This window comes from Schistocerca piceifrons, chromosome X (genome assembly GCF_021461385.2).
Source record: "Schistocerca piceifrons isolate TAMUIC-IGC-003096 chromosome X, iqSchPice1.1, whole genome shotgun sequence".
Taxonomy (NCBI): domain Eukaryota; kingdom Metazoa; phylum Arthropoda; class Insecta; order Orthoptera; family Acrididae; genus Schistocerca; species Schistocerca piceifrons.
In genome coordinates this window covers 169709518-169732780 of record NC_060149.1, presented here as the reverse complement: position 1 = coordinate 169732780, position 23263 = coordinate 169709518, and the positions used below count along the sequence as shown (strand labels likewise).

The 23263-nt window shown below is 39.4% G+C and overlaps 1 protein-coding gene across 1 annotated transcript in view; it reads left to right on the top strand.

The window, feature by feature from the left end:
- Positions 1 to 23263, top strand: part of LOC124723043 (E3 ubiquitin-protein ligase HERC2) — an 819840-nt gene that overhangs the window by 696910 nt on the left and 99667 nt on the right. The window contains exons 73-75 of the mRNA XM_047248222.1: positions 5301 to 5404; positions 10757 to 10863; positions 12231 to 12358. Of these exons, the coding sequence (XP_047104178.1) occupies positions 5301 to 5404; positions 10757 to 10863; positions 12231 to 12358 (339 nt within the window). The remainder of the gene's footprint in view (positions 1 to 5300; positions 5405 to 10756; positions 10864 to 12230; positions 12359 to 23263) is intronic.

Here is a 23263-nt window from a genome sequence, read left to right as displayed (position 1 = left end):
ACAAAAACTTCTGGCTGGCTCCGGTCGCTCGAAGAATGAATGCTGTGAAATACTGCAAGCCCATACAAGCCCATAATTAAAGGCAAAAGCCCATTGAACTGCTATGAGAAATCCAGCCAGATTTAAATGCCCACCACACTATAGGCTCGCAGCATAGCTCATCAACAAGTGGATAGCCAGCACATATGTCATAGACTGGTTACAACAGTAGCTTGTTGTCATTGTGTGGCCTGCTTTAGTCTCCTCTGAAGACTATGGGATCACATCACATGACATGTGATAGTGTCTTGGAAAAGTGCGAATAAGGGTAGAGTTTGAAAGGTAGGAGGTTGAACACGAGATGAGTTTTGACCTAGGAAAATTTGGATTATAGTTGTAAATTGTTGTAGCTGGGTTGGGAAAGAACCAGAGCTCCAAGCCATCATAGAAATCACTATACCAGAAACTGCTTTAGGTACTGAAAGCCAGAGATAAGTTTAGCCAAAGTTTTTAATGAGGACCCAATGGTCTTCTGAAAACATAGACTAAATTCATTTGAATGCTGTAGATTTTTTATTAAAACCTTTATTTCCCAGGAACGCAATGCAGAAAACTGTGATTAATAGTTTCAATTGCTTAAACAGTCATCTTCAGCTCAGTATACAAAATACAATGTGTAAACAAGAGAATAGGTAAGACACTTAGTCATTTCGCTGTTAACATCCTTAAGGAAATGTCAGCTTACAATCTTATTTACAATATATGGATGTGAAAAATAATAAGCAAACATCATTGTAGCAAATTGAATGTGAGACGAGGTAATTCATCCTATCCAGTCTCTCTCTCTCTCTCTCTCTCTCTCTCTCTCTCTCTCTCTCTCTCTCTCTCTCTCTCTCTGCCATATTGAAGGTGGACCATCCAGAGATGAATATCAGAGTACTTTTTCTGTCAAATCAGTACATTTGATTACAAACACTATTCAATTGTACATCAGTAAAGGGACTGATGGTATCTTTATTGGTGGTTATATGATATCCATGCAAAGTGTTTCAATATATGCATCTAAAGGTAAAAATGTTAAGTTGCAGAAAATATAATGTTATAAGGAGAAAAAGCACAGAGAAAAGAACTTGTTTGGAACCTTCAAAACTACTATCAAAAATATTTTCTTCAGGAACTAATGAAAGACATGAAAGGATATGGCAAGGGACAGGTAGAACAAAAAATGCAATGAGTATGCAATGCCAGTGTCATGTCAGTGGATGAGTTGGACATAGATATAATCTGAACAGTTGTATTTAGGTGACAAGCAATATCACACAGTGAATTGTAAGGTATATGCCCAGTTTGGCATTCTATCCAAATCCAGAATGTAGTTGCCTGAAAGTGAGGAAATAAATAGCAAAGTAAATAAAATGAAAATGAAATATTTGGGAAGAAAGGAAAGGAAAGGTATATTTACTTGTCACCCACTATGAGGCAGAGGAGTGCCTTTTGAATATATGTGACATGAGTTAAAAAAATTCTAAAATGAGGTATGACTCTCCACAGAACATCGATATGTTGTGGAAAACACTGAAGAGCAGTTGCCTAATAGCAACTTAGCATTTGCTGGTAATCAAACTCTAAGATATGATGTGAACTACTAGTGTTGTTTGAGGGCAAAGGAAACAATGTTTCTGGTCTGCTACCACTAAATGCAGCTATACAGAGCTGCTGTTTGTGCTCTGTCCTATTTTGTATAGTGTTGATGTTCTGTTACCTTTCGAAAATGCATTGGACAAGAAACAAGGTATATTTACTCGTCACCCACTATGAGGCAGAGGAGTGCCTTTTGAATATATGTGACCTGAGTTATAAAAATACTAAAATGAGGTATGACTGTCGACAGAACATCACTGTGTTGCTCAGCACCAGCTGCAGTGGTGTGGAGAAAAAACTGAGGTCTCTTGTAGCTCTTGTAACAGTTGTGAGAAAAGAAAAATTGAAGAGAGCAAGAAATCTGGCAGTGGTAAACAATTTTTGTATAAACCAAAGTGGTTTGGTTTCGATTATTTATGGCTCAGGAGCCAAATGAAATAAGAGAGACAACCACAAAAGAAGTAAACAAGGTTATGCTTGCTTACGTTTATTTGTATTCTGTACTGTACAACAATATTCAGCTGTAATTATTTTTCCATGGTACAACTCCTTGTGGGTTTGCAAAGTAATTTGTAAATTCATCACAAATTTCTTTGTCTGTGTTTGACATTCTCTTTGGTGTATTTGTGAGTGCAGTAATAGATGGGGCTGCAGCATCTCATCTCCGTATCAGTGGAACCACCATACCTGTCTGTAGGCAATAAGAATCTGAGCTTCCTTATGGGCTGTAATAGTATCTTCACTCATCATTTCTCCTTAAGAAATTGTGGAGGCATGCTGTTGTAATAGTGATAGTTCATGCCTTCTCAGGTTTCAGTAGTAGTTCAGTTTTTTGTGAAATAGCTCGCTTATAGAGGCATTCTTAGAAACAGCTCCATCTGAAATCAATCATGCGTATCCAACATCAGCATATAAACAGTTGTAATTGGTGTCAACAACAGCAGGCAACACAATGCTAAATGACCCTGTGTAATTGTAAAAATCACTCCAACCAGCAACAGAGCACTATAGGACAATGTACTTCTATTGAATTCCTCCCACGCAGTGGAGAAAGTGGATACCTGGCTGAACTCACTTTCTTCCTCATACCATTCATCTACTGCAGAATGTTCAACAATAACAACAGTGACAGCACTATTCAATTGGGAACTTTAGGAAGTTTGTTGTCAGGCAATTATGCAAGCTGCTGCCCTAGGAAAGGACAGATACAAAAATAGCAACAACAACAACGACAACAACTACTACACACACTCTTTGAGGCAGAGGTGAATTTGTACAGAAGGAATATTGGGGTTTGTGCAGAAGAGTCGAGTTGTTAATGAGTGTAGATATGGTGGTGGGATCATCAACTGCAGATTCACCAGTCGCATTCATTGGAACTGCCAGTGACAATGGAATATAAGTACTTCTGTTTGATGAAAATTATGATGGTTTGGAATAATTTTAACCTGCTGTAATCAATAAAATTTATGTTTCAGCACCATTAACATAGCTGAATTGTCTTTACATAATCCTTAAATTCTTCAGCCAGAGCTTCACACACTGCAGAAACTATCTGAGATGTGGCTGGCTTTGAAATGTGGAATAAATATGCAAGCCTTTGATAGGAATCTCTCAGTGCCAAAACATGAAAGTTAACAGCTATTTTGCATCTCTTTGGAATAACTTGCCCTGTAATCTTCATTAGTATTTTGAAATTGGATGGTGACATTCTAATGAAGTTACAAAAACCAGAACCATCTTCCAAATTCATCATGTCATTTTCACCATGTCTTCTGTAGTATGTTTTTGTCCATCGACAGCAACTATCTCTCATTTTCTGCTTATTTTGTCGAGTATTATTAATGCAGCAATGCAGCACCAGCCATCCTTAATTCACCATCTTAACTTGTCGTAGTGTAGCTCTTGATGCAAATACACAGTGTGTCTGCCAGCTCAGCATAGCAAACACTGTGAATACATATGTATAAATGTTGATTGCTAGTCCAGTTAGATGTGCAAACAATGAACATTGTTGCAAACATGTTGCAGACTTTGGTGAAACAATGTTGCGAATAGAAACATGTTTTTAAACTCAGTGTAAACACAGCTTAATATACATACACATACACCTGTACATCTACACTGTTCTAGTTAATTACACTGAGCTAGCACTGCAGCTCGAATGGGGAACTGAATTGTGTTGGGTACAATGGGCATAAAGAGACAGGAACTGGGAGCAGAAGGGAGGGCTGGGGAAGGTGGCTGATGGCTGGGAGGGAGAGGCAGCGGGCACAAGGAATGGGAATGGGAATGTAGAACTACTACTCATTTGAGATGAAGATATACAAACAAATCCACAGTAACGTCGTGGGCACCCATATGGCTGCTTCCTGTGCCAATCTACTTGGCTCATCTAGAGAAAACCTTTCTAGCCACCCAAAATCTGAAACTGCTTTTCTGGTTAAGGTTCACTGATGATATTTTCATGATCTGGAATTAAGGCCAATGCACTCCATCCGTATTCCTCCACAGCCTCAACACCTTCTATCCCATCCACTTCACCTAGTCCTCTGTAGCGCAGTGCTTTACTTTCCTGGGTATTAACCCCCAACTCTCTAATGACTTGATAGAAACTTCTGTCCATACTAAGCCCATCTACCATTGATCTGCCATCCCTGTCAAACTAATAAGCCTCTTCCATATAGTCTGGCCACGTATGGATGGTGCATCTGCAGTGATGAACAATCATTTGCCCAGTGCGTTGAAAGTCTTAATAGGGCCTTCACAGACAGAGATTACCTCTGACGTAGTCCTCAAACAAATTTCCCATATCATATCCACACATAACCTGGTCCTCCGACCACACCCAGGAACCAAATGCAAAAGAGCGTGCACTATTTTTCACACAGTATAATCCCAAATGGGAACAACTTTGTCATGTCCTTTGCCAGGGCTTCAACTATTTCTGATGCCCAGAAATGGAGAACATCCTACCCACAATTCTTCCCAACCCTCCAAAAGTCACATTCAGCTGCCCACACTATCTATGCAGTATCCTAGTCCGTCCTTATGCAACACCTACTCTAAATCCCTTGTCTTGGGATCAACACCTATCCAATACACTTACCCATCACATCCTATACCAGTCTGCATCACAATCATATCCTGTCCTAGCAGATGGAGGGCTACCTGCGAAAGCAGTCAAATCAGTTAGTTGGCTAGTTACTTGTTCCTTAAATCATGTTGTTGATAAATGGTATGATGTGAAAACTATGAACAGAACAACAAAAAATATTTATATGCTAATTTCACCACTTTCTGTGCCAAAGTTAAGATTCAGTAAAGGGCAATGCAGATCCTTTTTCTTTCTAATGTTCTGTTTGTGAATAGTTCTGTTACTCTCAAATTCAGGTGAATTTATAACAACTAATTTATAAGTGAATAAATGCCCGTATATGTTGATTTTCTTTATTACTAGTTTCCATTGAAGTGACATAATTCCAAGTTTGTTACTAGTGCTTGCTTCTTTTCTGTCAGTGCAATTTGGTTAACTAACCAAAAATGAACTGAAGGTGTGAAGATTGTATGAAAGATTGTTTCATTGCACATAATTCAATTTTTTCTGCATTATCTTTGTTTCTTACACCTAAAATATTTAAAATAACTTTTTTTGTAGCCAATTACTTTTTACACTACAGGTTCCCATGAAGATTGAATCATTGGCAGGTCTTGGGGTTATTAAAGTGGAATGTGGTTCACAGTTTTCTGTAGCTCTAACCCGTTCAGGGAGTGTTTACACATGGTAAGTATCTGAACTATTTCAGTTTACATAAAAAATACATTGTAAATCCTCCAATATTGACATTATATCTGTTGGGGGCAGTCTATGGTCAATTATTTTAATTTTTCAGTACTCTTACTGGCCATCTGAACCGCAGCTCTCTTACATATAATTATTGTTTTTGGCTCAGTGTAGCTATCTTTAGCTCTGTGACTTATGAGGTACACATGAAATACACTCAGTAACTGTTCAGGCAATGGACATCTACATAAGGACGAAACATGTACTTGAAATTAGTGTGTGTACTAAATTCAACAAATTAGCCAAGTCTTAATCTTGTGAACCACCATTTCATATGATTTCGAATTAAGAGATGCTACTGCCACATGAGAAAAAGATTGAATAATCAACAAAAGGATAACGTTCTATGAGTCGGGGCATGGAGTGTCAGAAGCTTGAACGTGGTAGGGAAACTAGAAAATCTGAAAAGGGAAATGCAAAGGCTCAATCTAGATATAGTAGGGGTCAGTGAAGTGAAGTGGAAGGAAGACAAGGATTTCTGGTCAGATGAGTATCGGGTAATATCAACTGCAGCAGAAAATGGTGTAACAGGTGTAGGATTCGTTATGAATAGGAAGGTAGGGCAGAGGGTGTGTTACTGTGAACAGTTCAGTGACCGGGTTGTCCTAATCAGAATCGACAGCAGACCAACACCGACAACGATAGTTCAGGTATACATGCTGACGTCGCAAGCTGAAGATGAACCGATAGAGAAAGTGTATGAGGATATTGAAAGGGTAATGCAGTATGTAAAGGGGGACGAAAATCTAATAGTCATGGGCGACTGGAATGCAGTTGTAGGGGAAGGAGTAGAAGAAAAGGTTACAGGAGAATACGGGCTTGGGACAAGGAATGAAAGAGGAGAAAGACTAATTGAGTTCTGTAACAAGTTTCAGCTAGTAATAGCGAATATCCTGTTCAAGAATCACAAGAGGAGGAGGTATACTTGGAAAAGGCTGGGAGATACGGGAAGATTTCAATTAGATTACATCATGGTCAGACAGAGATTCCGAAATCAGATACTGGATTGTAAGGCGTACCCAGTAGCAGATATAGACTCAAATCACAATATAGTAGTGATGAAGAGTAGGCTGAAGTTCAAGACATTAGTCCGGAAGAATCAATACACAAAGAAGTGGGATACGGAAGTACTAAGGAATGATGAGATACGTTTGAAGTTCTCTAACGCTATAGATACAGCAATATGGAATAGCGCAGTAGGCAGTACAGTTGAAGAGGAATGGACATCTCTAAAAAGGGCCATCACAGAAGTTGGGAAGAAAAACATAGGTACAAAGAAGGTAGCTGCGATGAAATAAATAGGAAGTGCAGGGAACCTAAGATGAAATGGCTGCAGGAATAATGTGAAGACATCGAAATCGATATGATTGTCGGAAGGACAGACTCAGCAAACAGGAAAGTCAAAACAACCTTTGGTGACATTAAAAGCAACGGTGGTAACATTAAGAGTGCAACGGGAATTCCACTGTTAAATGCAGAGGAGAGAGCAGATAGGTGGAAAGAATACATTGAAAGCCTCTATGAGGGTGAAGATTTGTCTGATGTGATAGAAGAAGAAACAGGAGTCGATTTAGAAGAGATAGGGGATCCAGTATTAGAATCGGAATTTAAAAGAGCTTTGGATGACTTACGGTCAAATAAGGAAGAAGGGATAGACAACATTCCATCAGAATTTCTAAAATCATTGGGGGAAGTGGCAACAAAATGACTATTGACGTTGGTGTGTAGAATATATGAGTCTGGCGATATACCATCTGACTTTCGGAAAAGCATCATCCACACAATTCTGAAGACGGCAAGAGCTGACAAGTGCAAGAATTATCGCACAATCAGCTTAACAGCTCATGCATCGAAGCTGCTTACAGGAATAATATACAGAAGAATGGAAAAGAAAATTGAGAATGCGCTAGGTGACGATCAGTTTGGCTTTAGGATAAGTAAAGGGACGAGAGAGGCAATTCTGACGTTACGGCTAATAATGGAAAAGAAAAATCAAGACACTTTCATAGGATTTGTCGACCTGGAAAAAGCGTTCGACAATATAAAATGGTGCAAGCTGTTCGAGATTCTGAAAAAATTAGGGGTAAGCTATAAGGAGAGACGGGTCATATACAATATGTACAACAACCAAGAGGGAGTAATAAGAGTGGACGATCAAGAACGAAGTGCTCGTATTAAGAAGGGTGTAAGACAAGGCTGTAGCCTTTCGCCCCTACTCTTCAATCTGTACATCGAGGAAGCAATGATGGAAATAAAAGAAAGGTTCAGGAGTGGAATTAAAATACAAGGTGAAAGGATATCAATGATACGATTCGCTGATGACATTGCTATCCTGAGTGAAAGTGAAGAAGAATTAAATGATCTGCTGAACGGAATGAACAGTCTAATGAGTACACAGTATGGTTTGAGAGTAAATCGGAGAAAGACGAAGGTAATGAGAAGTAGTAGAAATGAGAACAGCGAGAAACTTAACATCAGGATTGATGGTCACGAAGTCAGTGAAGTTAAGGAATTCTGCTACCTAGGCAGTAAAATAACCAATGACGGACGGAGCAAAGAGGACATCAAAAGCAGACTCGCTATGGCAAAAAAGGCATTTCTGGCCAAGAGAAGTCTACTAATATCAAATACCGGCCTTAATTTGAGGAAGAAATTTCTGAGGATGTACGTCTGGAGTACAGCATTGTATGGTAGTGAAACATGCACTGTGGGAAAACCGTAACAGAAGAGAATCGAAGCATTTGAGATGTGGTGCTATAGACGAATGTTGAAAATTAGGTGGACTGATAAGGTAAGGAATGAGGAGCTTCCTCGCAGAATCAGAGAGGAAAGGAATATGTGGAAAACACTGATAAGGAGAAGGGACAGGATGATAGGACATCTGCTAAGACATGAGGGAATGACTTCCATGGTACTAGAGGGAGCTGTAGAGGGCAAAAACTGTAGAGGAAGACAGAGATTGGAATACGTGAAGCAAATAATTGAGGACGTAGGTTGCAAGTGCTACTCTGAGATGAAGAGGTTAGCACAGGAAAGGAATTCGTGGCGGGCCGCATCAAACCAGTCAGTAGACTGATGGGGAGGGGGGGGGGGGGGGGGGGAACTGCCACATGATTTACATGAGCTCATACACACTGCTTCTTATCACATAGTTAAGATGAAATACATGAATTTGTGGTGTTGACCGTTTCATACTATTTAAACTTTTGCTTCAAAATATTGTGCTTTAGGCAACCAAAAACCCTAACCAAGTTACAAAAATAAAATTGCCAGTGAACATAACTCTGTTTCATAGATTCTAATGTATCACTTGTTCAGTGTTGTGAAGATTTTGCGTAAGATTTTCCAATATGTATTGTAATATCATTAAACCTTGTAGTAATTATAGTCCTTGGTGTTAAGCACCTCTTAGTTTTATGTAATTTAGGGGCTGGACAAAAATGTGGAAATTCTGTGAGAAATGCAGGGGTTAGCCAAATCTGTAGGTTGTGCTGTTGTATTTGACCATGAACAGCAGCTGTGCTATGTCCTCAGTATGCTGCAAGTGTCAGTTGTGATCAGAATAGTGTTCTGTGCAGTTGTGAGTGCTTTATGTTGCAACTATGTGAACTTGAATATGGGCAAATTGTGGGTGGGTGCTCCCATAACCAAGGTAGCTGATATATTTGGTGTTTCAAGAGGCAACATGTCAAGATATGTACTGCACACAGGGAATGCACAAAAAAAAATCATCTGCTAAGTAACAACACAGGTGAAGTGTGTGTTGAGTGGTTGTGACATATAGTCATTCAAGAAGATCGTGACAAAAAAATGGAAGTTCAACAGCTAAAAAAGTCACTGCAGAACTGTGTGTTGTACTTGCGAACCCAGTCAACAGCAAAACAACATGAAGGGATGCAGGCTTTCCCGGTGTATGCTGCTGATGAAATCTTCTCGGGCTTCCATCCGCGTAGCTGCATAGAAAATCCACGACGTTTCAAATGACATTCATCAAAACGTCGCGGATTTTCGACACAGCTACCCGGATGGAAGCCCGAGAAGATTTCATCGACATGAAGGGAGGTCCCTAAGTAGGGAATTGGAGGGCGAGCTGGAGTTCCAAAACCAAATGATCCAAATGCCTGTAACTGTTAAACAGTGTTCCGAAGCCATAAAACTGGACTATGGTGAAGTGGAAGAAAGTAATTTGGTTGAACAAGTCTTGTATCTCACTTTTTCCAACTTCTGGCAGAGTTAATGTCCCAAGAGTGAAACATGGTGAGGTTTCATTGATCATACGGGCAGCCATATTGTTGTATGACACGGGCCCCATGGTTACTCTGCAATGCTGCATATCTGGAAAGGATTATATGACCATTTTGGTTGATCAGGTGTATCCCATGATATGGTGTTTGTTCTTCAGTGGTGATGCTGTGTTCCAAGATGAAGGACCCCTTTTCATACAGCTCACATCATCCAGGAATGGTTGTATGAGCACAAGGATAAATTCTCGTATCTCCCCTGGCCACCACAGTCACCAGATCTCAATATTATTGAGCCTTTGTGGTCTACTTTGGAAAGGAAGGTGTGTAATCGCTATCCACTTCCATCATCGTTACCTGAACGTGCCACTATTTCACGGGAATAGTGGTACAAGATTCCCTTAAAAATCATACAGGACCTATGTTTATCGATTCTGAGATGACTATGAGCTGTTTTGAATGCCAGCAGGTTTCTGAGATTGTGTTAGACATGGTAATGTGTTGTGTTTTTGGTGTTTCCATATTTTTGTCCACCCCTTGTATATGCTAATGTGTTTCATAACCAGGAATTTGAGAACATTTAAGTTATTCACATTGCTTAATATTTTAGGACAATGGTTTTTCAGAGTGGCTTATGATTATGTAGCAGAACACATTGTACTTCTCATTAACAGATACAATCTGTATTTCACAAATATTTCATGCATTCTTCATTTGATTTTTCATTTGTTATCTTTGTTGTTTACGTGTTGAGAAGCAATCAAAGACTTCAGAACAGACATTTTACAAACCTAGAAATACAGAAGCAATTAATAATTCAGTGAAGTCCTAACAACATTCAGTGGATTCCTCAAATGTAAACGCCTCAGTAAAATGTAATTTAAGAGCCCTCTCTCCCATTGCCCCCCTCCCCTCCTCCAGCTCTTAGTAGTGTTGCAGTCCTTCAAAGTGTAAAATATGGAGGACTGTAAAATACTATAATGTGACATTCAAATTTCTTTGTATTTATTTTTATGTCATAAACCAATATTCAATACATTTTTGTCCCTAGGGGGAAGGGAGATTACCACCGTTTAGGTCATGGGACTGATGACCATGTAAGAAGACCTCGAAAGGTTGCATCACTACAGGGCAAGAAGATAATTTGTATTGCAACAGGTAATAAAACTTTGAGGCCTCATCAACTAGTGAGTTTTGAAATATATAAATATCTAACACTGTCTGTAAGGAGAATAATGAGATTATAAGTCAAATACTTTGATAGTCTGAAATTATTCAGTTACTTTGTAGCTTGACAAGTACTCCAGATTTATTAAGTCATTATAGCTATGATGGATATACTTTGTACATACTAAAATATGCATTCGTGTGCAGAGCACCCTGTTGCCATAGTCATTAGCCATACTAACAGATTAGTTTTCTGTGACTATTATAATAAAGGATAAATGTATACACCACAATAAGTCACAATATTTAAAAATTGTTAATCTTATCACACTAATTTATTATCACTATCTTTTGAGCTACTAATGGTCGTCATCAGGCATAGAGGCATCCAAATTATTCAAATATTATTTGTGGTACTTATACTATTAGGTAGATTATCACTTATTTGTTATATTGCTATGGACTAAATCAGGTTCAGAGCATATACTTTCATATATAGAAATGACAAAAAATGTATGATGTATTTCTTGCCTAAAGATGTGCTATCATGTAAATGTTTTTGATGATACTATGCAGATGACTTACTGCATGACTGCATGTATGTCCACTGGCTGTTTCAGCTCTGTTTTGGGTCATACTTCACTTTGCACAATTACTTTAAAGAGGTGCTAATGCAGCACAGTGTATTAATACATAACAATTAAATATATGTGCTCCTGATGAAAGATTAGTGTGTTATATTTGCACAAATCATTGCAACATGAACAAAAGTATATATTTATTAACTGCCTATAAAACCACATGGAAAATGGTAATAACAATAAAACACAGAGAATACATTACTACTGGAGTTATGTAGATGACACAGTTTTAATATTTAATGGAACTGCTGACGAAAACAACCCATTGTTCGCACCTTCAGTAACACACATGAAAATATTAGTCATAGGACACAAACAAAATAATACATTAAACTTCCTGGATATTGCCAAACCAACATCAGTCAAAAGTTGCCTATCAAAATTAATGGGAAACCCACTGCCACTGACACAATGATATCAAATAGTTCCACACATCCCATTTGCCGTGAGAAAGCTGGTTTTAGAACCCATGTATACAGGGCACATAAATATCCTCTTAACAAAGCGAATTTCCAACAAAAAATGAAGGTAATTAGAAACATAACATCAGTTAATAGTTACAAGCTCTCTGCAATAGACCAACATTCAGCTATGTTTCCTTAATAAATGTTCTACAGACATATGTACACATATGTTTTCTAAATAAATGTGCAGTGTCACATTTTAAATGGATTGTAATTACTCAACCCATTGTGGATCAAAAATATTTTTTTCCAGGTTCATTACACTGTGTTGCATGTAGTGACCAAGGTGAAGTCTACACCTGGGGAGATAATGACGAGGGACAGCTGGGTGATGGTACAACAAATGCTATCCAGAGGCCAAGACTTGTTGTCGCATTACAGGTATTGTGATGAACATGCTTGGGTCAAATATGTTAATGCAACTATTAGTAAAGTAGCACACCATTAATGAAAAACTAAAAGACTTACAGTTGCTGTACTTGACATGTTATAGAATGTAAGCAGCCATTGAGTGTCTTTTTACTCCAGATTTCCAGAGACAAGCCCAATTTTGAAATACAATAAGAAGGAAAAATTAATTTGAATGAAAGCCAGGTGATTAGGATTTTACTTGGTTGTAGTTTCAGAAACTTACACCATGCCACTTTTGGATAATCCTCATACACATCACCTTCAAATATTTTCCTGCACGTAATAAATTCAACTCAGTAATCAGCAATTAATTATGATGTGGTGAACTAAATATAAAACCATTATAGAATAAAGAAAGAGAAGAAAATTATACAAACAAAGATGAACACTTCTTAAGACTGTGATGAAACTTGAGAGATTTAAGTTATTTCTTATGGAGTTGCTTGACAATGAAGGAAATTGAAAGGATGGTGAGCTGAAGAGAAGAGAAAATTTGCAGAATAATCTTTTTAGACCTTCAGGTGGAAGGATATCTTGTAGTCCAGACAGACCACAAGAGCTGCTATGAAGAAACTACACTGGCGAAACAGGTAGAGGACTGGCGAAGTTATTGTGATTTTTTCTGGGTAAAGTCTCATGATTGGGACAGCTATGAGCTACTCGGTATTATTACAGTTTTAATTACTTTGATGTCTTAGGTAGATATGTTACAAGTGGAACTTTGCTCAAGTACTGGAGCTCCAGAAGTTATTAGCATTAAATGTTAGTGTTCACTTCAGGCAATGAAAGATGATGTAGTTTGTCCGTGATGTGGCTTATTGTAATCTTTGCCATAATGAATTAGAAGTAGGATGGAAGCAGATCAGTCAATATGTGAGTTCAGAACTGCCATGTGGAAAAGTGTAATTTCATGATTGTAGACTTGCTTTCAGGGAATGACAGGAAGTGTTAAGGCAGTCAGGTTATGATTATCTACCTGCATCCACATACTGCAATCTGTGCTATCATTTTCAGAATAAAATTTTCACTCTGTATTGGGGTATCTACTGATATGAAACTTCCTGGCAGAATGAAACTATGTGCCAGACGAAGACAAAAACTCAGGTTGTCTGCCTTTCAGGGGAAATTGCTCTATCGACTGAGCTACCCAAGCATGACTCACAAATCAACCTCACAGTTTACACTATGATTTTTTCACAGATTGTAGGAATAAGCCTCAAAATGTACTTTACTGCAGCAAGTCTTTCAAATCTAAATTGTCCACATATTGATAATGGTCTGTCAGAATAATACTGATACCCTAAGGAATCAAGATTGTCTTATCATGCAATTGTAGATGGAGGAACCAAAGATATGGGTCCACTTGTGATGTAGTATTTACAATCTCAAAAGGAGCACTTTGCAAGAAGCCTAAAACTCAGACAACTTGAATGACAATTTTTTCTAGAAACATTCATCACACTCTTTCAATAATTTTTCCTTTTGGAATACTGCAATCCCTTTTGGGTAAATTAGGATATAATTTTGGAGGAAACTAGAACTATGGGTTAGTGTGAGAACAGAAAGGATGCCATGCTGTCCAGTGAAGTTAAACACATATATGGATGTACACAAGGAACGTGGGTTAGCCCACTAGCCAAGTTGCAGCAGTGCCCCTAAAGTGCGTGTCATTTATGTTGGCAGTCGAGTTTAGGTTCATTCTGCGCATCTGACATCACAAAACACAGTCAGCCAATGAACAGAGAACTACATTGCCAGATCTCCACTGCAGTGCAGTGCATGGACGAGTGTCTTCAGTTTTAGAAATGTTCAGTTATAAATAAAGTAATAGAACAAAAGCAATGTCTTGATAGCAGACATTCTTTTATAGAAAGTTTGGAAAAAGGATTCTGTATACCAATTGCTTCATATTCTATTAATTAATTAATCCAAACAAGCAATAAGCCTCCTAATTCAGGCGATAGCAAGGAAAGGTGTTTGTATCAATCTCACGAACCGCTTTTTCGCAATAAAGAACAGCAGTAATTGTTTATTTCCTATTGTACTTCGACGAAGCGTGAGTAATTCATAGTCATACCAACAGTGTTCGTCAGTATTTTGCGTGACGTGTTAGAGTCATTAAGACGTACTGTAGTCGGACGAGCTGCATTAGCGTAACGGTTAAGGTGTTGGACTTCTACGTGAAAGGTTTGAGTTCAAACCTTGTGCGATGCTTAATATTTTCATTATTTAAAAACAATATCGAAGTGCCTTACTTCGCTAATTATATTCGTTTGAATGCAATTGTTTGAAATTTCTAGTGCTTTGTCTCTTCATTAACCCTTTCGCTGCTGCAGACACGTGCTCCCCACATTCCGCCCTGTGCGGGATTTTGTCATCACTGCACTGCTCGCCTGTGCAGACACATGGTGTTCCCACTGGTTTGACACACTTATCATTCGATTTCACAAAAACTATTTGGCCCAAAAATTTGATTTTTACACGTCTTCTTGACTGATACCTTCCCCCCATAAATGACTTAATTTTGTTTCGATGTTCAACGCAGTTATTATGCAGCATTAAATGTAGTAAACCATTGCACGAAATTTTGAAGAGCTTGCAGAGGTAGAAGTCCATAGCGTATACTTTCTGTATGGTCGATTTTAGTTGCCACAATGTTGAGAATGAAATGTGGACAAGATACCTAAATTTCATATAAAATTTACTGTCTTACAATATCTCATTTAATTTAAGTACCACATAGGTGTCGTATGTAATATTGAGAAATATTCCGTCTTTCGCGACTGTAATAAAAGTTTTATTTACACCGGACACGTTTGGCTTTATTTTAAAGCACTTCAATCAATGAAAGTTATGGCACATACACAATGGTACTCATGTTCTCTTTCTTGTTTTTGTTCCAAAGTCGCAGTTTTACCAATAATACTGAAATATATTCCTCTTCTGCAACTGAAATAAGCGACTTATTTAGACCAGACGCGTTTCTCTCTTTTGAAGCATCTTCAGAGGACAGTATTTTGTCTCCTCCATTGCCAAGTCACCTTTCGTAGTTTTGTGCTGTGGTAACACAATATTCAACATTTGTGTTGGCTGATCAGTGTTTTAGCAAATAAATGATGTTTGTGTGTGCCACACACAAAAATTATATTTGACATAGCTCAGAGCACTTCACTGATAGACGGTATATTCAAGTCCTAATGTTTTTGTAAGTCCACAGTTTTGTTTAATGTATTTTGTCTACTTCCTTTTGATTGACTGAAGTGCTTTAAAATAAATCCAAACGTGCTCAGTGTAAATAAAACTTTTGTTACAGTCGCGAAAGACGGAATATTTCTCAATATTACATACAACACCTATGTGGTACTTAAATGAGATATTGTTATACAGTAAATTTTATATGAAATTTAGGTATCTTGTCCGCATTTCATTCTCAACATTGTGGCAACTAAAATCGACCATACGGAAAGTATACACTATGGACTTTTACCTCTGCAAACTCTTCAAAATTTCGTGCAATGGTTTACTATATTTAATGCTGCATAATAACTGCGTTGAACATCGAATGAAAATTAAGTTACTTATCGGGGGAAGATATCAGTCAAGAAGATGTGTAAAAATGTAATTTTTGGGCCAAATAGTTTTTGTGAAATCGAATGATAAGAGTGTCAAAGCAGTCGGAACACGATGTGTGTGCACAGGTGAGTATTGCAGTGACAAAATCGCACACAGCGCGGAATGCAGGGAGCACGTCTTTGTAGTGGCGAAAGGGTTCATGCGGCCGTGGTGGCTTTACTTCATGAACTGCACCCTCCCCCCTGAACGTAAGCTTGCGAACTATGCTACACTATGGCGCTGCTTCTATTGGCGCGTGCGTCGTGTGCAACTGGCAATGCAGCAATCTCCCACGTCTGGGCGGGCATGCGCGAGCCGCCAAGATAAAAGAATTGAATATAAGAGTAGAATATCATGCATGCTTTCCCTTGTCTGTAATATATCTCATACAATTTTAAATAAACTATTTGGTAAAAAAAATATTCTTTTGCATCTTGTAGCTTTACATGTCAGCTTCATGGTGAAGTGTCTATCATTTTGTTAATGGACATAGTTATTTTGATATTTTGCATTTATGTAACACCCTTAGTGAAATTCTAATAGTTTGCAATGTAAAACGGAGGTCACTATGATTTTGTATTTGGTTTATATTAGATCATATATTGCTGTTTATGAAATTTTGCTAACATCTTGAATTTTTCCTTAGACGTGTGTGTGTGTGTGTGTGTGTGTGTGTGTGTGTGTGTGTGTGTGTGTGTGTGTGTTCCACCTGTGCACACAACAACAGAGCGAAAGATAACTGTTTATAACATTCTTTGCATGTCATAACCATTTCAAGATATTGGAACGGGGTTTTACTAAATGATAGCGTGCAAAGAGGAGAGTATTTTGCCAAATGGTTACCGTGCTGAACTTTCTTATCTACCATAATATATGAGTAACTAGAGACATTTTTCAATAGAATAATATAATTTTGTAAGGATTATTGATAACTGCTGAAATGAGCATTAGTGTGGAAAGTGTAGGAGTTAAACATTTATTTCTATAGTGAGGATGTGCATTTTCTTAAGCTATTGTCCTGACTTGTGCTCAGTTCCTCACTTAATAAACCACTGTTATAAGATTTACTCACAATTACAACTGCACTAACATGTTAATGAGGTGACATTATGTAGCCTCAGATGTGTCTTCTCAAAAAAAAAAAAAAAAAAAATTGGAAACAAGAATAATTTAAGTTTTTGATCAAAATTCAACTCTCTGATGATTCCCCGAAGAAAAAAAAGGGTAAAAAGCTTGGGGCAATTAAATTGCTCTGTCTGTGGCAATTTCAGGGGAATCCTGTAACTCAGTGACAGTCTGATTTTAATGGTGAGCAGGTGTTACTAAAACTCACCAAGGAATTTTCTTCCTACACTTAAGTTACCTCTGAATTATGAAAAAATAAAGCAAATAGTGTACCATCTTCCCAACCCTATCACTACAGAGTCAGGGAGTGACTTCCTTCATTTAAAATATCTTTTAATTGATCAAACAATGGAAAATCCATTAAAATATTATGAGAAGGAAAGTTGCTACTCACCATATAGCGGAGACGCTGAGTTGGCATTAATTGTGAGTGTCTTTTTTTCTGTGCCTATCTGTGACTCAGCATCTCCACTATATGGTGAGTAGCAACTTTCCTTCTCATAATATTTTAACTGATCACCAACACTGACTTTGACAAGTAGTTGTCAAAGTTCTGGAAATTGTCAGGGCGTTCACAGCTTCAGAGTTACGAGAGAGTTTATTGTCTCACTTCAACTCTGCAGCAAAAATACAGCATTGTTCTGTTAGAAATATCTAATGTGATGCCTTGTCCATTAAATTTTGGGCATGCAGCCACAGAAATAAAATTTCCTCCAACGATATTTTGGCTGCGTATCGTCAGGCCATCCTCAGAGTGACTCACAAGACTGACAACTAAATGCCAAGCGCAGCCTTATATGCTCCACCATGGTGGTACTACGCATGTGGGTCACAGATGCTGCTCTGCAGCAAAGAAATACGCTTACACATGCACCGCCTGTGGTGAAGGCGTACAGGCATTCGATTCGCTTATCAATGTATGATCAGTGGCAGTGACACAATGACGACTTCTTTGCAGCTTAATTACCCCAAGAGCTGAATTCCGTGCTTTGTCCAAATTAAAACCATGATCTCTATTTATTAAATTATTTGCTAATCTAATCTCTATACCTTCCTTGAAGACAGATTCCCAAAAGGAAGAGGTGGATGTTAAAATCTTCACATCACTGTAATTCATGGAATGCCCTGTATCAGTACAATGTTCAGCCACAGCTGACTTGTCTGGCTGTAATAAGCGTATGTATCTTCGATGCTTCACACATCTCTCCTGAATGGTGCATGTCGTTTGACCTATGTACGACTTCTCACAATTTTCGCAAGGAATCTGATACACGCCCACTTTATAAAGCTGTAAATCGTCCTTCACAGAGCTGAGAAAAGCTGCAATTTTCATGGGGGCCAGAAGATCACCTTAACACAGTGTTTCTCAAGAATACGGCCTATCTTCGAGGAAAGAGCACCCACATAGGGCAAAAATGCACTAGATCTGAAGGAATTACTACCTTCTTCCCCATCACATACCTGCATTGTAGGTTTTGCAATGATGCTCTACGAATTTGTTGTGGAGATAATCCATTCGATGTAAAAATGCTCTTGGGGTATGTGAGCTCTTTTTGCAAATTGTCTTTATCAGATACATAGTGTGCCCTGTGCACTAAGGGTCTTAAGGACACCTACGGCCTGTGAAGGGTGATGGCAGCTACTGGCAAGAAGATATAGATTTGTATTTGTTGGTATCCGGTATACGGCATGTCCTAATGTGCCATCAACTTTACAGTGAATGACAACATCCAAAAAGGGGAGCAGCCATCTTTTTCTATTTCCATAGTAAATTTGATGATAGCATGTATGGAATTCAAATGCTCAAGAAATCGTTGTAATTCATCCATCCCGTGCGGCCATACCAGAAATGTGTCGTCCACCTACGTCTCTTGTCAGCCAACATTTTGATAATAAATTATGGCCTTATTTGAACATGAGCTTTTATCATCTTATTTTCAGTTTAATGGTGAATTTTATGAGCAGATTGATGGTGTTGCTATGGGAGGCCCCCTCTCTCCTCTGGTAGCTAATTTATTCTTGGAAGACATCAAGGACAAGGCATAGGACTCAGCAAGTTTTAAACCAACGGTCTTCTGGAGGTACGTGGATGACACATTTGTGGTATGGCCACACGGGATGGATGAATTACATCTATTTCTTGAGCATTTGAATTCCATCCATGCTAGCATCAAATTTACTATGGAAATAGAAAGAGACAGTTGCCTCCCGTTTTTGGATGTTGTCGTTCGCCGTGAAGTTGATGGCATATTAGGACATGCCGTATATTGGAAACCAACATTCACAATTCTATATTTTCATGCCTGTAGCTGCCATCACCCTTCACAGACCATTGGCGTCCTTAAGACCTTAGTGCATAGGGCACACTGTATATCCAATAAAGACAATTAGCAAGAAGAGCTCACATACCTCGAGCATTTTTACATAGAATGGATTTTCTCTGCAGAAATTAGTAGAGCATTCAATGCAAAACCTAGAATACAAGTATGCGATGGGGAAGAAGATAGTAATTCCTTCAGATCTAGTGCATTTTTGCCCTATGTGGGTGCTCTTTCCTTGAAGATAGGCCGTATCCTTGAGAAACACTGTGTTAAGGTGATCTTCTGGCCCCGCACGAAGATTGCAGCTTTACTCGGCTCTGTGAAGGACGATTTACAGCTTTATAAAGTGGGTGTGTATCAGATTCCTTGTTGAAATTGTGAGAAGTCGTACATAGGTCAAACAACATGCACTGTTCATGAGAGATGTGTGGAGCATCGAAGATACACATTCTTATTACAGCCAGACAAGTCAGCTGTGGCCGAACATTGTATTGATACAGGGCATTTCATGAATTACAGTGATGTGAAGATTTTAACATCCACCTCTTCCTTTTGGGAATCTGTCTTCAAGGAAGGTATAGAGATTAGATTAGCTAATAATTTAATAAATGGAGATCATGGTTTTAATTTGGACAAAGCACGGAATTCAGCTCTTGGGGTAATTAAACTGCAGAGATGTCGTCATTGTGTCACCGCTGCCGATCATACATTGATAAGCGAATCAAATACCTGTATGCCTTCACCACAGGCGGTGCATGTGTAAGCGTATTTCTTTGCTGCAGAGCAGCATCTGTGACCCTCATGTGCAGTACTGCCATGATGGAGCATATAAGGCCGCACTTGACATCTTGTCATCAGTCTTGTGATGCACTCTGAGGATGGCTGGACGATACGCGGCCAAAATATCAGTGGTGCATATTTTATTTGCACGGCTGCATGCCCAAATTTTAATGGACTATTCATTACGCTGCAAGAAGATGAAAATGCACAGTTTGATGCCCGTTTTGCCTATGAAACAGACTGTCTACAGTACACTTGTCAATTTTTTTTATTTTTTGCAGAGTACTGCAGTGCAGTGTGGGGTGCTTCCCAGATGGGGTTAATGGAATAAATCAAGAAAGTTCAAAGAAGGCGGCAAGTTTTGTGTTATTGAGAAATAGGGGGAGAGTGTCATGGACAAGATACAGGATTTGGTGTGGAAGTCATTAAAACAATGGCATTTTTCACTGCACCAGAATCTCTACGAAATTTCAGTCATCAACTTTCTCCTTTGAAAGCAAAAATATTTTGTTGACTCTGGCCTACATAGGGAGAAATGATTATCGTAATATTTTTTTTCTTTTGATAAGGGAAATCAGAGCTTGCATGCAAAGATATTGGTATTTGTTTTTTCCATGCATTGTTTGAGAGTGGAATAATAGAGAATTAGTGTGAAGGTGGTTCAATGAACCTTCTGCCAGGCACTTAAGTGTGATTTGCAGAGTAGCCATGTAGATGTATATGTATATGCAGCTGTAGCTCTGTCAATAAGGTCACAAAAAACATAATGGTCATTACTATATGAACTTCTTGAAGCCATGTAGATGCAGATGATGCAGGTGTAGCTGTGGTCAATAAGGTTACAAAAAAAATGATGGTCATTACTATATGAACGTCTTGAGAGTGCTTATTAAGGTGAAGATAGATTATAAATTTGTAGTAACCAAGTAATAAATGAAAACCATCCAGCTAACACAAATATGACTTTATTCATAAACCTCTGAACAAAAATAAGCTTCTCATGACTCCACACATAACAAGACAGCGGTCATACAGAACATGTAACTTAAGCGATACACAGAACAAATGCTATAATGATATGAGCGATACAAACTAAAAGACATAGTTAGTGTAAGTCAGCATTGCTGCATGCATATATATGCGTGAGTTGCTGGTAGAAGGTGTGGCGGATCCGTGCTGTGTGCACGCTTCCTACAGATGGCCTGTAGTGGCAGGACCATACTAATACATTTGGTGGTTGATTGAAGAACACATGCATGGTGACACTACACTCGGTGCACTCACACTCACATGCACTATTAGCAGGGTACACACATTTCCCTCATGTAAAGAGTGCGCCCAGGTGATGGAAAAGATGCCAGCAGCCCAATGAGAGACTCATCCATCTGATCAGGAGCAGCAGCAGTGGACGCTGACAAGTGGCAGCAGGATAATGTGCTGGGCAGTTACCAGCGCATGGGGCCAGAACACACAAAGATGTGGGCGTGCCTGAGAGCAGTGGGCCCGCACAGTGCATGATGACAGCAGGGAGCAGGGTGCCATCACAGTCTGTTCATTGTCATCAGCAGGAAGGACCAAGTGTGGAAGAGACAGGCTAGATCCAGTGGTAGTTATCGCTGAGGGAATGATGGAGAAGGGGCTGGTGGAGCTGGACCAACCAGAACAGCAGGCTGGCAGCAGTGGACCTTCGAAGCAGGCAATCACTGGCTCAAGGTTGAGGGCAGCGGAAGGCCTGCAGCGATGAGGGGCTGCACCCGCAGACTAGTAGCTTCTGGCAGGGAGCAGGGGCGCTGCTGGTCAAAGTGGCACCCCACCAGCCCATCGGCCATACAGACGTCGCAAAGATGGCATCTCTGGCAGTGGACAACAAAGACCTGTATCCACTTGGTGCAGCAACCAAACACTCACACACACCGGCGATCCCAGCATGAAGCATCTGGATGAACCCGACTGCATCAGGTGTGGCGCAGGTCGCAGAAGGTGGAGGACCATGCATGGCTGCTGGCTGTGAAGCAACTCGGCCAGCCTCCACTCCCCCATAAGTATGAAGTGGTAGATCCTCAGAAAACGGAGAAGGGTGTCGTCTGACAAGGAATCCACAACAAACTTTTTCGTTTGATCATACAAACTAGTCGTTCCACCTTGCCATGTGATTGAGGGTGGAATGGTTGAGCCGTAACATGACAAATGCCGTGATGACAAAACAATTGAATGGTGTGTGAAACAAACTGGGTCCCATTAACAGAAACTAAGGTACAAGGCAACCCCTCAATAGAGAAACCCTCTAAAGCATATGAATTGTGACATCAGCCAACATTGATGCTCACCAGAGAATGTAAGGAGACTGAGAAAACTCATCCATGACCAAGAACCAATAGGAGTTCAAGAAGGGACGTGCAAAGTCTACATGAATGCACTCCCATGGCTGGTGTGGAGCTGGCCAGGGGGCAAAGATGCCCTGGGAGCTGCCTGTTTTCAGACACATTGCTCACCAGCTGCAACAAAATGGACAATTTTGCCATCAATCCCAGGCCAAGGAACATGTCTTGTAGCTAACACTTCAGTGCACAAAATTCCCCAATGGCACTGGCGGAGAAGGTGGTGAAACACACACCATAACCTCAAGGAGAGAGGTGTTCTGTGACAACAGCAAAATACCATCAAAAACAGTGAGGCAATACTGAAAGGAAAATAGTTGTGCAGGGGTCCAAAGCCCGACCCTGTGATTTAATCTGGCCAGCCCTGCTGAACAAACCAAACCACCTGCAGAGAATTGGGTCAGCAGCAATAGCAGTCGCTATGTGTGAGCTTTTAATGGGGAAACCCTCTACCATGGCTTGCATTTCAGTATCAAGATGGAAGGAAAGCAATTCTTCACAATCAAAGTCAGGAGCAGGACCCAGTGGAAGGCAAACAAGGCATCCACATTGGCATAGGTGAAAAATGGATTTAGTAATTTTAGCGAGACTAGAGAAGTACCCAGTTTTGTAGGCAGTATGCTGCCTTGTCAGGCAAGGGAGTGTGGGGGTTAAACAAG